Below are 17,839 nucleotides of genomic sequence, written 5' to 3' on the forward strand. Positions count from 1 at the left end.
TAAGTTTTTTATTGAAGGGGAGGGAATGCAGGAAGTAGATGTAGTATTTCACAGTAATGAAGTTTTCATATGCACTGAATGCTGTGTTTAATAATTCACATTGTTTATCATAAAACAATCTTTCTCTGAGTTGTGCTGATCATGCAGGAGTGTTGTTCAGAAATGTTTCCCAATAGTGAATAGCAAAAAAAAATACTTTTGTGCAAGAACAAAAAGAGTAGACATTGTTAATGAAATTGCACAGAAAGAAAAAGAAGAGGTAGAAATGACTCTGAAAAATGTGCCATTTTCAATTGCTACAAGTGGCAGTAAACGAAGCCATTCTAAACTATATCCACATGTGGTGTCACTGCCATAACTTCTGCCAACCACTGGATGCTAAAGCTAAAAGAGATCCACCTCCATAGCTGGATGAAGATGATAAGTAGAAACATTGAACGTACTGCATTAAGTGTGGCACAGGATAAAGTCACTTGTGTGCAGGCCTTAGGCAGAGGGATCAGTTCAAAAAGTCAGAGACAGTCTCCCATGGACAGTAATGGAGTAAATAGCAATGTCTCTTGTATGACTGTAGCAACTGAAGGGCAAGATCACCCAGTCCAACTATCTGGAAGTACTTCCTGCACAACTGCAATAGTGATCACCCAGAAAGGAAGAAGCCAATGCATGAAGTTGAGCATCAAAATGAATACATTCATCATGCGAGCATACTGTGAAGTAACAAAGCTAGAGATAGACGTGACAGTGTTCAGGATAAGACTACACTCCAAGTGGTTGAACGGTTCCCAAGTGTTTGGGTCACTGAACAGCAAATAGCAGACCAGAGACAGACCATCGTAAAGAAGAACCTGATAGTTCCTGATCTTGCAGGATTTGCGCAGCGAACTACAAACAACAACGAATACAAACTCAACGGAACCAACAAGAACCACAATGTTGAAGATCCTGCTCAGAAAGCTGATAATCTGAATGAGTATTTTGCATCTACATTCACACATGAGGAGTTATTAAGGGAGGGAAATGCCAGAAGTTTATCAACTGTAACAGGGTGCTTAATGATTTTGTAATAACTAAGAGCAAAGTGGAGGAGAAATTGTTGAAGTTAAACATAAGAAAGGCACCTGGAGTGGATGGAATCTATTCAGTTATATTAAAGGAGGTGGCAAACCCTTAGCCATAATTATGAGAGCTTCCTTGGACTTAGGAAAGGAACCCATGGACAGGAGATGTGCAAATGTGACCCTAATTCACAAAGGAGGATCAAAGTGCGACACAAGTAATTACAGACCTGTTAGTTTAACTTCTGTTACAGGGAAAATAATAGAATCACTGGTTAAAGAAGCATTGCAGGATCATCTAGGCAAGACTGCAGTAATAGTTAAGACACAGCATGGGTTTGTTAAAGGGAGGTCTTGTGTCACCAATTTGATTGGATGCTATGATGTGGTCACAAAGGAACTGAATATCCAAAAATAAATTGATATCATATACTTGGATTTCATGAAAGCTTTTGACACTGTTACGTATGGAAGACTACTGTACAAATTGGAGAAGTATAGTATTGAGGGTAAGTTGCTACAATGTATAAAAGAATGGTTGAATGGTAATCAATGGATGCTGCTCTTTGTGGAATAATGTTATATATTTATCAATGATATTGATGAAAGTATATCAGGCTTAATGTTGAAGTTTGCAGATGATACAAAGGTTGGCAGGATTGTTAATGACAATGGCAGTACACTACTGCAACAGGATCTGGAACATTCGAGCAGATGGGCTGAGAAGTGGCAGCTGAAGTTTAACATTGACAAATGCAAAGTACTGCATATGGGTAGAAGTAAACCCAGAGAAACATACTAACTGTGTGGTACTACACTTAGGTTGGTAGAAAATGAAAAAGACCTGGGAGTAATTGTGCAGTCAGATATGAAATTTTCCGAGCAGTGCAGACAGGCTGCCAGAGCAGGTAATGGGTATTGTCAATGATATACAGCAATTTTGCTAGTAGGAAAAATGAGGTGATTATTTCTTTGTATAAGGCAATGGTCAGGCCTCACCTTGAGTACTGTGTGCAGGTCTAGAAAGGATGTAGAGTTGCTAGAATGAGTACAAAGAAGGGCAACAAGATTGGTGAGGTGGACGAAAGGGTGGTCTTACAAAGAAAGCCTTAAGTTCTTCAAATTGCAGCATCTGGAGACTAGGCACCTGCAAGGTGATCTGATTGAGGTGTATAAGAATCCCATCAGAATTGAGCCTGCTCAATTCTGATGGGATTCTTCCTCTTGCTCAGACGAACCTGAGGGGTCATAAATTCAAATTGAAGAAAGACAATTATGTAATAAATGTGCGGAAATTTGCCTTTAGCCAGTGGGTAGTTGATTGCCGGAACAAACTTCCATCCGTTGTTCTGAAAGTTTGTAGCTTAAATAAATTCAAGGAGGAACTGGACAAATGTTTAGAGGGACTGGATGTGTGAAATTGTTTTTTTTTTTTTTTTTTTTTTGAGCTGATGCTACATAAGCTTGCTTTCTTGCCTCACATGCCTCGATTACTACTACTACAATCCAGAGCAGCCGAAGTAGAAACAGACATGATCCCAACCAAATTCAATGATATAGACCAACAAAGACCCACACTATACTGAAGCAGAGACCGAACAGAATCCTCTAGCAAGTCACAGACTACCTTAATAAGCAAATAATCCTGGATTATCCCAACAACAATGAGGTAATACTAGATACCATCTGTACAGCCATTTACTGTGCTGCTGTTATCAGCCAGCAAAATGAATGGAAGGAAACCAAAGAACAACATAACACAAAACGCAAAGACAAGAAACCACCAGCCTGGGAAAGAAGGCTACAGTAGAAGATAGAAGAGATAAGAGTAAAATTAGGCCAACTGACCTAGCACCAGCAGGGTAACAGAAGTAAGAGGCTGATCAGAAAAGTGAAGGCCACCTTCAAGAAATACAGCATCCACAGCAAACATGGGACTTATAATCAGAAGATGAAGAATATCTTGACACCTTCAAGCAGAAACTCCGGGCACTCAGCAAGAGACTGCCAATATAGGGAGAGTGCCCAGAAGAGAATAGACAATAATATATTTGATGAAAACCACAGAACCTTCTACAGGAAAATCAGAAAAGTGGAGAACTAAGGCAATAGACCCTGCAACCAGAAGACACTTGAGGAGTTCTGGGATAACTTGTGGAGCAGCAAAGTTAGCCATAACGGCCATGCCCTCTGGATAGATCTAGAAAGGAAGAAAACCAAGAATGTACAAGAGATGACAGAATGGGAGATTCGGGAAGAAGTGCAACAGTTGATCAGGAAGTCCCACAACTGGCAAACCCACAGGAATAGATAACATCCACAACTGCTGGTACAAGAAGTTCACCTACACAAACAGGCACATAGCAGAGCAGTTCACCTAGGTATTAAGGCACCCTGACACAATCCCAAAGTCTCTGGCTCAAGGAATCACCCACATGAAGGCTAAGGACGAAGACACCACAAAACCCAGCAAAGTACAGACCAATCACCTATCTCCCAACAATGTATAAGACATGACCAGCTGCATAACTAAGAAGATATCTGAGCACTTAGAGAGCCAAAACATCACGGCCAAGCTGCTGCCAAAGAGATGTAAACAGATGGGCAAAGAATGCATCTCTGATGCTGCAGTTATGGAGCAAGTCTACAAGAAGCACCACAAACTGTACACTGCCTACATTGGCTGCTGCAAGGCCTTCAGCTGCGTTCCCCATAGCTTGCTGATAGAGACACTGGAGATCTACAGAGTCAAACGAACACTGACGCATTTCCTAGACGCAACCATGGCAAAATGGAGGACCACCATCAGGGTTGAGAACATCACAACCAGATCGATATCCATCAGACAAGGAACCTTCCAGGGAGATGCTCTGAGTCCACTATGGTTCTGTCCAGCAGTCAAACCACTCTCCACCATGCTCAATAATGGCAAGTATGGATATACAATAAAAGAAGGGAGGAAGAACCTGTACATCCTCCTCACCTGATGTATGTGGATAACATCAAAATCTATAATGCAACTCCATCAGCTACGTCGGATCACCAAAGAGTTCAGCACTGACATGATGCAATTTGGCCTAGACAAATGCAAGACCCATGGATTGCATCAAGGACATCTAGTCGGACAAAAATACCAGCTGAAAACCAGTGAAGAGATAATATCCATGACAAAGGGCGAGCCAGAAATATCTGGGGATGAGGCAGGCCCACTAGTTAGAATACAAGGAGATCAAGGCTGCCTGACTGAGAAATACCATCAGAGACTTAGAAGCTAAAATCAAAGCTGAATAATAAGAACATGGTCACAGCCATAACGTACTCCTTCAGTATTGTAGATTGGATCAACACCGAGCTGGAAGACAATATGAGATCAATCAGGATAATGATTGATTATCCTGATTCAAAAGCTGCCAACATCGCCCACAGTATTAGCATTAGCATTAGTAGAGGCATTTGATGCAAGAAAGCAAGCTTATGCAGCATCAGCCAAAAAAAAAAAAAAAAAAAGAAAGTAACATAAATAAATAACCACTTCCACTTCACCCCTCTGTTCGTTCGAAATACCTGTCCAGCTGAGCCTTAAACTTATTTAGGCTATCAACTTCCACGACAAGGTATGGAAGTCTGTTCCACCTACCAACCACCCGCTGGCTAAAGGCAAATTTCCGCACATCTATCCTACATCTGTCTTTCCTCAATTTGAATTTATGCCCTCTCAGGTGATTATTCTGAGCAAGAGGAAGAATCCCATCAGCATTGAGCATGCTCAAACCATTCAAGGCTTTGTACACCTCGATCAGATCACCTCGCTGGTGCCTAGTTTCCAGACACTGTAATTCGCAAAACTTAAGCCTTTCTTCGTAAGAGCACCCCTTTGTCCCATTCACCAATCTAGTTGCCCTTCTCTGTACTCGTTCCAGCAGCTCTACATCCTTCTTGAAATGAGGCCTCCAGGCCTGTATACAGTACTCTAGGTGTGGCCTGACCATTGCCTTATACAAGGGAATAATCACCTCCTTATCCCTGCTAGAAAAATTCCTATATATCATTGACAATACACCATGAGCTACTCTTGCAGCCCGTCTGCACTGCTCAGAGAACTTCATATCTGCCTGCACAACCACCCCCAGGTCCCTTTCACTCTCTACCACTGTCAGTGTAGTACCACACAGTTGATACGTTGTTCTGGGGTTGCTGTTTCCCATATGTAGTACTTTACATTTGTCAAGGTTAAACTTCATTTGCCACCTCGAAGCCCATCTGCTCAACCTTTCCAAATCCTGTTGCAGCAGCATAGTGTCAGTAGTGTCCTTGACAACCCTGCCAACCTTCGTATCGTCTGCAAACTTGGACATTAAGCCTGATATACCATCATCAATATCATTTATAAATACAGAAAACAATAAAGGACCCAACACTGAACCCTGAGGGACTCCACTAATAACATTAGTCCACGATGAGCAGTGTCCATTGATTACCACTCTCTGTCTTCTCCCCCTCAACCACCCCTTTATCCATAGCAGCAATTTGCCTCCAATGCCGCACTGCTCCAATTTGTGCAGCAGTCTTCCATGTGCAACAGTATCAAAAGCCTTTCTAAGATCCAAGTATATAATATCAAAGTTATTCCCTGCATCCAGTTCTTTTGTGACTGCATCATAGTATCCAATCAAATTGGTCAGGCAAGACTTACCCTTAACAAAACCATGCTGTGTCTGAGCTATAACTGAAGTCTTGTCTAAATGATCCTGCAGTGCTTCTTTAACCAGTGCCTCCATTAATTTTCCGGGAACAGAAGTTAAACTCACAGGTCTATAATTACTTATGTCAGCCTTTGATCCCCCTTTGTGAATTGGTGTCACATTTGCACATCTCCAGTCCATGGGTACCTCCCCTGAGTCCAAGGAAGCCCTCATAATTATGGCTAAGGGTTTGCTTACTTCCTTAGCTGCCTCCTTTAATATAACTGGATAGATCCCATCCTCCCCAGGTGCCTTTCTTGTGTTTATCTTCAACAATTTCTCCTCCACTTTGCTCTCAGTTATTACAAGATTCTCTACCTTACTGCTAGAGTTGAATACACCTCTGGCTTTCCCCTCGCTGAATAACTCCTCATGTGTGAATGTCGATGCAAAATATTCATTTAGTTTGTTAGCTACCTGAGCAGGATCATCAACAGTTGACCCATCGATCTCAAGTGGACCAATCTGATTCATCCCCTTCCTTCTAGAGTTTACATAAGTAAAGAACTCTTTGCTGTTTTTCTTCGCATCCCTTGCCAAGGATCTCTCGTAATCTGCCTTCGCCTGCCTAACCTCCTTTGTAACTTGGTTACAGATCAACTTGTATCTATCATAGGCATCTGTGTCACGTGTTAATTTGTATGTATCCCATGCATTTTTCTTCTCTGCCATATGCCTCATTAGTTCATCTGACATCCATTTAGGCCTAAACCTTGAACAATATTTCTTAGTTGGTATGTAAAGCCTAGTAGCTTCCAAGATAAGTTCTTTGAATGCTTCCCATTTTGAGTTTGCTGTTGGCAATATCATCAGTTGATCCCACTGTATAGAATTTAAATACTGTCTCAGTCCATTGTAGTCGCCTTTACGAAAGCAATACCCCTTCCCTTTACCCCTAATGGTAGTTACCTCTTTGAGTAACTCCCACTTCAGCACACTGTGATCACTGCCACCTAGTGGTTCATTTATCTGCAGATTCTTAATGCATGAAGAATCACTACTGATAATCAAATCAAGAGTATTACTCCCTCTAGTTGCCTCCCGAACATGCTGATGTAGAAAACAATCATCCAATAAATCCACAAAAGCCTGGCTACTGTGTGAGTGACCAGCCCCCAAATTCAAGTCAATATCTGGGAAATTAAAATCCCCCATTATAAGACTCTCTGATTTACTGGCTCACTCTATTTCTCCGAACAGTTTCTTATTATACTCATCAGAGTCATTAGGCCTATAGCACACTCCTACTCTCAATTTTGATCTCCCAATGCTTATGTCACACCAAACTGACTCGACACTGCACTGTCCAGCGATGTCGACTGGCTTCACTTCCTTGGATTTTATGTGTTTCTTAACTAATAGCATAACCCGTCCTCCCTTCCTATCCTGTATATCCTTTCTGTAGACATTGTACTCCCCAAATTCCAGTTCTGCATTCCTTATATCTGTGTGACACCACGTCTCTGAAATCCCCACAATATCTGCCTTTGATGTTTTGAGCAATACCTCAAATTCATCAAATTTATTTACTAAACTCCTAGCATTGGTGTACACACAAGTATACATGCACCTGTTCTTTTTCTTAGCTACCCTAACACAACCCATGTGTTTACTTGTACCCCAATGATTCCCAGCAGTCTCTGAAATATCCTGCATCTTATTTTCCAGGCTGCGGCTCATTCCAATAGAAGCAGTGCAAGAATCACTTTCACCTCTGCCAGTGGCTACTGTTAATCTATTAGTCCTTGTATCCCCCCAATCTAGCAGTTTTCCGACCCACCTAACACTGCCTCGATAGCATCAGCAAACATTCTTGCACAAGGTGGTAGATGACTTTCATCAACCGGTGAAATACCACCACTTTGCTTAGTGGAGGCTTGAAGTGGTGAAACCCATGTTTAGTCTCTAGAGCAAAGTTTCCGGCTTCCCCCTCCCCCCCATACTTCTCCTTCACCCCATGCACGGTACTAAGTACTATAGGTTTTGATACCTTTCGTGTTTGGGGGTTTCATAAAAAAAAAAAAAAAAAAAAAAAAAAAGTGTATCCCATCCCTGTAGAAGCAGTCTCTCCTGTTAACAAGTACAGACCAGGCTGAAAAAAATTCTACCCCTTGAGCCCTGCACAATCTTTCCAGGGCCGAATTGATTGACAGGGCTCTCATCATATACTCCCTCCTATCGTGTCTGGGCAGAATTGCAGACACTTTCAATTTCAACCCTACCATAAAGGTAGGGTTGAAATTGGTAGGGTTGTAGGCCATAAAGAGACTCACCATAGCTCGTAAAGAAGGAGAGAAAGAGTTGATTGAACGTGTGCTACGCACTGCTGCTCCCGCCCACCTGGCTATGGAGGCACCATCATTACTTATAGGCTTGTTGAAGAATGTGACGTGTAAATTTGTTATACCAACAGTTTTTTTAATTTTTTGTTTCATTTTTTTTAATTTTTTTTTATTATTATTGATTTCCAAAAACAGCAAAAGTTTTCATATGGAAATAAAAATAAGCATATGAATATTAATAAATAATAAAAGATAACTTAAATAAAATGAAATGAAGAAATACAGATTATATATTGGATCTAATACATCTAAGAGATAAAAAAGGATACAAAAAAAAATAAGGAAATTAGAAAAGAAAAGAAATCACAAATCCATTGATAGGTATAATTTTCAGTAACCAAAGTTTCTTCCTCCTTTCTCCCATTTAAAAATAAACATCACTAGTAACCTCTTATGCTCTCCACAGTTGTTAACAATTAATGGCATTTTTTTTAATAATTGGTCCTTTTAATAAAAAGCATCAAGAATTAATTAAAGGTGTAAAAAATTTTAAATTATCTGAGTGGTCTTCATGAATACCCTATATAGGCCACAGATAACAGGTTATAAACAGCAATCTTTACATATGGAATTAAATTCAACATATGAATGTTAATAAGGTAATAAAAAATAAGTGGAATAGTGATACAATGTGTAAAATGAAGTCAGTTACATGAAAAGGTAAAAGAAGAAGGGAAAGAAAAGGAGAAAATAAATTGTGGGGAGCTTCTGGATCAGCTAGTGTATATAATCTTGCTACCTCTACTCTGCTAGATAGTAATTGGATGGAGTCCGAGTAGTGTGTATGTGGTGGGCATTGTCGAGGCCACGTTATGTCAAGGATCTGGGTATATTCTTACCATGAGTATGCCATATCCAAAAATTTCATTACTTCATACAGCATGTCTCCCCCCCCCCCCAACACACACTTTTTCTTACTATTGAATACACCATGAATTGTCAAACTAATAGAACAAGCTTATCTGCGAAAAGATCTAAACTTCCCAAACACTTCCTAATTCATTTCACAAATATATGTAGTCTCAGTTCTAATCTCAACAATGTCCATTTCCACTTGCAGTCTGCCAAACCCCATGTACTTTTTCTGACAGAATCTCAGTTATTGGTTGATTCAGCTGATCTCAGTTGCCCAAATTATTTGCTGTATCATTCCTTTCACCTCTGGTACTTGTACATATGTCTGTTCCAATATTCCCTGTCAAAGAATTGGTAATTTAGAATCTCTTCTTTTCAATCTTCTCTGGCTTAAAATCTCTGCCTCATTCTGTCTAATTCATCTGTTGTTTTTACTGTTCTCCCAACTCTACTAATCACTTGGAAATCTTTGACTTCCTCTCTTTTCAACTTGAGTTTTTCCAGGCCAACTTTCCTAACAATAAGGTTATTTTCCTTGGTGATTTTAATGTTCACAACTCCAGCTGAGTTGCACTTTCTAGTAACACAGACTCAGCTGGTCGAGATGCTGAGGCTTTTGCAATTACTGATGATCTTACACAGATTGTTTATTTACTTACCAGAATACTGAACAATCCTAACCAACACGCTTGACCTTTTTCTCACAAACAACCCCTCTAAGTACACGGTCGAAGTGAGTGGTTCATAAGGCACCTCAGATAACTTGGTGATTGGCTCTTCTCCAATGGAGCCTTTATATCATGGCTGTTCTCAACTTCGTGTTGTTTGGCATTACAAGAATGCAAAATGGGATGACCTGCGAGATTTCTTTTCTTCTTTTCCTTGGTCGGATTACTGTTTCAAAACTTCTGATGTCAGCATTTGCTCAGATTGTCAGTGAAATTATTCTTGTAGGAATGGAATCCTTTATTCCACACTCCACTTTAAAATCTCGTCATTTATCTAAACCTTGATTTTCGCATAAATGTGCTAAGACTGTTCAAGAGAAGAATGTTGCATATCGTAATTGGCTTGTTTCCAATTCTCCAGTTTTCTGCCTACACCAAAGGTCGCAATAATTGTAAAGCAGTTATTAATCAGTCCAAATTAGATTTCGAACATAAGAGTAGAAAACTTGCTTCTTGTCCTAATGGTAGTTGAGCATTCTGGTCTATTTGGCTGCAACTTTTGCTCATCTCTGCTCTCACCTCTGTCTAAACCAGATGGTTCTATTGTAACTTCAGCCAAGGATAAAGCTGACCTGCTAGCATCCCATTTTTTTTCCAACCCGTGTATTTAGTAAAACACCTCCCACCATTCCCAACATGCTCCATTCAATGCCTCCTGTGTTCTTCCGTCAAAAGGATGTCAGAAGGATTTTGGCGAATCTTGATGCGAAGATAGCTCCAGGTCCTGATGGTATTTCTCCACTTGTTATCAAAACCTGTGCTCCTGAACTTACTCCTGTTCTTTGCCTCCTTTTTTCAATTTCTTATTTCAAAGGTGCTTTTCCTTCTGCTTGGAAATTTGCTCATATCCAGCCAGTTCCTAAAAAGGGTGACAAATCTCTCCCACACAATTATTGTCCCATTGCAATTACTTCTACTCTTTCTGAAGTAATGGAGAAATTAATTAACTGCCAACTCTTAAAACTACCTAGAAATGTTCCGTCTGATCAAACCATCGCCAGTATGGATTCCGTCATTGTCGATCCACTGGTGATATTCTGGCTTATGTTACCCATTTATGGACTAATTCAATGGAAAAGTTTGGTGAAACACAAGCAGTTGCTCTTGACATCTCAAAGGCTTTCAATTGTTTGGCATAAAGGTCTTCTAAACAAGCTTCCATCTTATGTTTTATGTAATTGGTTATCCAGCTTTCTCTCTGATTGTCCTCTAAGGGTGATGGTAGATGGCTCGCTGTCTTCTAACTTCTCCACTAATGCTGGTGTCCCCCAATGTTCAGTTCTTTCCCCCACTCTTTTCCTCTTGTGTATTAATGACCTTCTATTGACTAGATATCCTATCCATAGTTTTGCCGATGATAGCACATTGCATTCTACTTTTCATTTTGAGAAACCTTGCTCTGTTCAATCAGCTTCAACTTCTCGAATATCCGCTACCAATTCCTTAAATGCTGATCTCCAGGTAATTCTCCAGCTGGGTAAAGACAACTTAGTTGATTTCAATCCTTAGAGAACTCAGTCTTGTCTTATATCTCGCAAAAAGGATTCTTCTGCTCCTCTGCTTATCTTTTGTGACACTCCTTCTAGGCAAAATGATATATCTCTTTTGGGTTTTACCCTTACTTTTAATTTCCCTTGACACAAGCTCATTACAAATATTGCTTCCTCTGCATATAAAAAACTTGGTTTTCTCTTTTGCTCTCGGCATTACCTTTCTTCGAAACAGCTGTTTACTCTGTACAAATCGCAAATCCGCCCTATCATGGAATATTGTTCTCACATCTCGGGCGGTGCCCCCAAAACCTCTCTCAGCCTTCAAGATTCCATTCAGAAGTGGACAGTTAGGTTAATTAATGATTCATCTCTAACAGAGTGTCTCCACTCTCTGTCTTATAGACATACTCTTTCTGCTGCATGCCTTTTCTACAGATACTTCCCTGGGCAATGTTCTTCTGAATTGGATTTTATAATTCCCGCTCTCTCTTTCAAAACAGTCGAAACATGTGCCGCCAATAGACAACATCCATTTACTTTCCAACTTTAAACTTACAGAATCAACTTTTCATCTTCCTTGTTTATTCATTCAACTGCCATTTTCTGGAACAACCTTCCTTCATACGTATTTCCTGAAAATTACAGTCTACAGAAGTTCAAGTCTAATGTCAACAAATATCTTCTTTCGTCTACTCAACCTCCAACCCATGCATGGTTCTAAGTACTGTAGGTTCTGATACCTCTTGTGTTTTTGGGGGTTTTCATAAAAAAAAAGCAGCAGAGCAACAATGACACAGTAAGTCCATGCAACTCTCAGCAAACTTCATATTTGACAGCACAATTGCCTCCAGGTCTTTTTCAATTTCCACTTCTCTGAGTGTAGTACCACACAGTTGGTACATTCTCTTGGGTTATTGCTATCCATATAGAGTACTTTGCATTTGTCAATGTTAAACTTTAGTTGCCACTTCTCAGCCCATTTGCCCAACTTATCTAGATCCAGTTGGAGTAGCATATTGTATTTGCTGTCGTTAACAACCCTGCCAACCTTTGCAACCTTGTCATCTGCAATCTTGGCCATTAATCCTGATATACCTTCATCAATATCATTGATTAATACACAAAACAACAATGGGACCAGCACCTAACCCCGGGAAACTCCACTAATAACATTTGTCCACAAAGAGCAGTGTCCATTGATTACCACTCTCTGTTGTCTCCCACTCAACCATCCCTTTATCCATTCTAGCAACTTACCCTTAATTCCATACCCCTCCAAATTGTACAGCAGTCTTCCATGTCCAACAGTATCAAAAGTTTTCCTGAAATCCAATTATATGATATCAAAATTATTTTTGACATTCAGTTCCTTTGTGACCACATCAAAGTATCCAATCAAATTGGTCAGACAAGACCTCCCTTTAACAAACGTATGCTGTGTCTGAACTGTTACTGCTGTCTTGTCTAGGTGATCTTGTATCACCTCCTTATTCAGTGACTCCATTATTTTCCCCAGAACACAAGTTAAACTAACAGGGCATATAGTGACTTGTGTCACCTTTTGAGAACCCCCTTTGTGAATTGGTGATACATTTGCACACCACTAGTCCATGGGGACATCCCCTCAGTCCAAGGAAGCTCTCATAATTATGGCTAAGGGTTTGCTTACCTCCTTTGCTGCCTCCTTTAATATAACTGGATAGATCCCATCCACTCCAGGTGCCTTTCTTATGTTTAGCTTCAACAATTTTTCCTCATCGTTGCTCTGTTATTACAGAATCACTTAGCACCCTGTTAGAGTTTGATAAACTTCTGGCACTCCCCTCATTGAATAACTCCTCATGTGGGAATGTAGATCAAAATACTTATTCAGTTTATCAGCTACCTGAGCATGATCATCAATAGTCAACCCATCTAAGTTAAAGGGTTCAATCCGATTCATCCCTTTCCTTCTAGAGTTTACATAAGTAAAGAACTGTTTGCTGTTTTTTTTTTTTTTTTCATCCTTTGCCAAAGATTTGTCGTAATCTGCCTTCACCTGCCTAACCTGCTTTATAACTTGATTACAGAATAGTTTATACCCGCCATAGGCCTCTGTGTCACCTTGATACTTTATATACATCACATACATTCTTCTCTGCAATAAGCCTCATTAATTTATCTGCCATCCATTTTGGACCGAACCCTGAACAGTATTTCTTAGTTGGAATGAAAAGCCTAGTAGCCTCCTAGATTAAGTCCCTGAAGACTTCCCATTTAGAATTCAATGTTGGTAAATCATCATCAAAGCAAAAGCCCTTCCCTTTAGCCTTGGTGATAGTTACGTCTTTAAGTAATTCCCATATCAGTACATTGTGATCACTGTCACCCAGTGGTTCCTTTATCTGCAAATTCTTAATGCATGAATAATCACTGCTGATAATCAGATCAAGAGTATTACTCCCTCTGGTTGCCTCTAGAACATGCTGCTGTAGAAAACAGTCATCCAATAAATCCAAAAAAGTCTTGCTAGTATGCGAGTGACCAACCCACAAGTTCCAGTCAATATCTGGAAAGTTAAAATCCCCTATTATAAGACATTCTGATTTACTGGCCCACTCTATTTCTCTGCGCAATTCCTCATTATACTTATCAGATTCATTAGGCCTATAAACACACCTACTCTCATTTTCCTTTCCCAGTGTTTATGTCACGCCAAACAGACTGAACGATGCGTTGTTCACCAACACCAACTGGATGCACTTCCTTAGATTTTGTGTTCTTAACTAACAGCATAACCCCTTCTCCCTTTCTGTCCTGTCTATCCTTTCTGTACACATTGTACTCCCCAAATTCCAATTCTGCACTGCTTATGTCTGTGTGGCACCATGTCTCTGATATCCCAACAATATCTGCCTTTGATGTCTTGACTAGCACTTCAAGCTCATCAAATTTATTAACTATACTCCTAGCATTGGTGTACATGCAAGTATACCTGCACCTGTTTCTACTCTTAGTTACCCTAACACAGCCCATGTATTTATTTCTATGACTCCCAAGAGTCCTGATAATATCCATTGTCTTGCTTTCCATGCTGCTGCTCATTCTAATAGAAGCAGTGCAAGAATCACTTTTGCTTCTTCCTGCAGCCACTGTTAACCTTTTAGTCTGTGTATCCCCGAAGCTAGCAGTTTTCCAACTCACCTAACACCGCCTCGATAGCATCAGCAAATATTCTTGCACCCTTTCTATTTAAGTGTACCCCCCATCCCTGTAGAAGCAGTCTCTCCTGTCAACAAGCACAGACCAGGCTGAAAAAAATTCTACCCCTTGAGCCTTGCACAATCTCTCCAGGGCCGAATTGTTCGACAAGGCTCTCATCATATACTCCCTTCTATAGTGTCTGGGCAGAATTGCAGACACTTTCACATTCAATCCCTAACTCGCAACCAGCGCTTTCTGCCTTTGAGATTGCCTCTGTGTTGCCTGATGCACAGGAGTCAGCTCTGCCATTGAGCTGAGAGTTTGATGGGCCCTCATATTAATTTCTTCGAGGGCATGGACCCTACACCTCAAGCTCTCATCAGAATGCTGAGTTGGCGCCTAATTTCTTGACACTAGGCATCTAGCACACACACACACACACACAAAGACATCCTCCTTGGCTAGATCATGTCCTGTTTTAGAAAGTTCAGCAAACATTTCACATTTCACACATTTTTTGAGACTGTGATGCTTCGGAGAATCACTCCCTTCGTTTCTTCCCCAAGTCGCAGCACTCTCGCTAGTCTGCACTCTTTGCTTCGCAGCTCTAGTCTGCAAATCATGATTTCCGTTTAAATACAGTTTAATTAACAATGGAATTTAATAAGATTAATAAATATTTTTGATTAATTGATAATACTATACTAAGCTAACAGATTCCTAATACACTTTTCGTATTATGTTATCTAGTTTTACGTTAGTCCTGCTGACCTTTGAATTTCCCCAAGCTATCTGCCTCAACTGCCTCATGGAGGTAACTTTTTTTAGTAATTAAGAACTCGTGGGTTAAAAGGAAATTTTGTACAATTCAGTCTAAATATCTTTCCCCATAATTTTAATTTATATCCCCTCCTACTGGAATCATTTGTAACAGTGAACAGTGCCCCTCTTTCAGAGCTTTATAGACTACATTTAGGTCTTTTCCTTAAGGTTGCTGGTTGCCAAGCTCTTTAAGTCCAATTACATAATTGAAGTCTTTCCTCATACTGGGTGCCCTTTTACAGATCTCACTAAGTGGATTGACTGTCTTTGGATTCTTTCAAGAAGCCCTGTGTCTTTTTTTTTCTCTCCGATGTGGTCTCCATTCTTGGTCATAATATTCCATTTTTACAATTTCCTTATACAATGGGATCACTACACTCTAAGAGAAATGAAGAATGGCATTATGAAATGGCAATGCAACATGTCCTTTACTTATCAGAATGTTTCAGATTTCTTTGAAAAAGACAGTACAACTGGAGATGGTCTATCTGTTTGCCAAAATTTACAGCTATTACCATTTATCAATGCAATTAAAGTTTATAGTTAGTTTAAATATATTAGTTTAATTATATATTATATATTAGTTGTTAATTTAAATATATTTTTTGTGGTCTGTTTGATTTGAACTCCATTTTATTTTAAACTTAAGCATGTTCACTAAACTTTTTTTCTCTTAATTATATTTCTATCCTAATACAATATAAATGAATAAATATATATATATATATTTTTTATAAACTACAGCTAGAAAAGTTTATGTATTATAACTCTTTTACGCTTCAAACTTTCCATTAATACAGAATACCTGTTAGTCTGAATTTTCTAAAGTTTTCCTCTTAGTCTGAATTAGGGAACCTCTACTATATAGAACAATAACAAAATATCAGAATGTATGATTTCATTCTAAATATCATAACTCTTCAGCAAAATCAACATAAAAGAACTTTTGTTACATAGTGTTAATCACTGTTATTCTTCTTCCTGCAAAACTTTTAAATTTACAATTTTTTAAACATTTCCTTCCCTAGGAATCTGAAGAATTGGGAGTAGACGCAATGCTTCAAGATTTTGTTCCTTGTTCACCAGACCAGGTTACAAATTCCTGATTGCCGAAATATGTCTGGGTATAGATGTTTGTGTTGCCATAGTTTGCAGTCTTAATAAAAAAATATTCCTGAAAATTACTTGTATTGTATTGAAACATAGAACCTGATAATGAGGTCTTAAAGATTGTATTGTGCAGTTTGTTATATTCTGGATTCAGAATCTAGTGCAGGGGGAGTAAGTTATAGCATTAACCACTAGTATCGGCATTCCACCACTGGAATACTGGCAGTAGTGGTGGTACTAATGTTGGATGTGATAGCTGATGATTGAGACTTGGCCTATTTGAAGAATGAATGTGTAAAGAAATTGGTGATGATGGAAGGTAATACTATGTATTAGAAGAATTTAGATGTACCATTTCATATTTAAGTTTAATGGTATTTAAATGTGACACTGTTCTGTATGAACTAAAATTTTATATGATGAAAATGAGGAATATAGAGACCCTTTCTCATTGTCATCTACAGCATGTACCTTGGAAAATAGATTAGGTAATCTAGGGTTATTGTAACCAGTTGAAATACTAATAATAAATGAATAAGTAGGTGACCAAAGATATTAAATGAAATGACGATTTGGGGAAACTGGGGGAAAATCATGGCTCTAAATGAGCTGGAAAAGTCCTAGTAATTTATCCACCTAAGAACACCATGAGTTGTGACCTCTTCCTAGGGGATCACTTAGTTCTCGCTCAGAAAGACAAACTGAACTGCTTAAAAACCGTTAGAAGCTAAGATATGAACTAAGCTAAGACTTAAACCCATTTATAATAATATTACTTAACTATGAATCCATAAATTGATTAATCATAAACAGAACACCACAATCATTATTATGATTTGTAGTATTCTTCTCCTCTGTTCATTCTCTCTATATAGGCAGATTTTATTCTACCACTCTAAAATTTTACAAGCTGCATTTCCTGTTTGGTTTGTGTCAACAAGATTATTGTATGTAAATCGTTATTACATTCTGGGGATCTACAACTTGGAATGTGCTCAGGAATAAACCAAAAATATTTCAGATCAATTAAAAAAAAAAAAAAAAAAAAAACTGATGGACTGAAACATGATGGAAAAGTCCTGAATGAAGACTCTCCAAGAAGATACTGGTCGTGAAATAAATAAAATCACAGAGAATGAAAAGAAATGGAAGAAAATTAAGAAAAGATGGCAAGATGTGTCATCTCAGGAAAAAAGACACAAGACCATGGTGATTTTCAGGACATGGTATTTCAATGACTTTCAAGCACAGTACACTGTTCAAATAACCATGGCCCCTATGCTATATACATACCTGGAACAGAAAGAATAAATATTTAAATGATTCATCTGAACAGATGAATGGAGAAGAATGGAGTTAGTTATAATTTTATGGGGAGAAGTGTTTGTATATACATGTGCACATGCACATACCCTCCTTTCCGCCATGTTCTGTGTATACATCGTAAACCCCCAGTATTCATAGATTTCATATTCGCAGGCTGTGTTTTTGTATTGCTTACCTATT

At 39.0% G+C, this 17,839-nt stretch overlaps 1 protein-coding gene across 1 annotated transcript in view; it reads left to right on the top strand.

Moving 5' to 3' along the window:
- Positions 1 to 16,373, top strand: part of LOC150091873 (proline-, glutamic acid- and leucine-rich protein 1-like) — a 181,238-nt gene extending 164,865 nt beyond the window's left edge. The window contains exon 17 of the mRNA XM_090377263.1: positions 16,252 to 16,373. Coding sequence (XP_090233389.1) covers positions 16,252 to 16,329 — 78 coding nt within the window. The 3' untranslated portion in view covers positions 16,330 to 16,373. The remainder of the gene's footprint in view (positions 1 to 16,251) is intronic.
- Positions 16,374 to 17,839: the final 1,466 nt, after the last annotated feature.

Source organism: Mastigoproctus giganteus, chromosome 1 (assembly GCF_048544385.1).
Source record: "Mastigoproctus giganteus isolate SK-2022 chromosome 1, ASM4854438v1, whole genome shotgun sequence".
Taxonomy (NCBI): Eukaryota; Metazoa; Arthropoda; class Arachnida; order Uropygi; family Thelyphonidae; genus Mastigoproctus; species Mastigoproctus giganteus.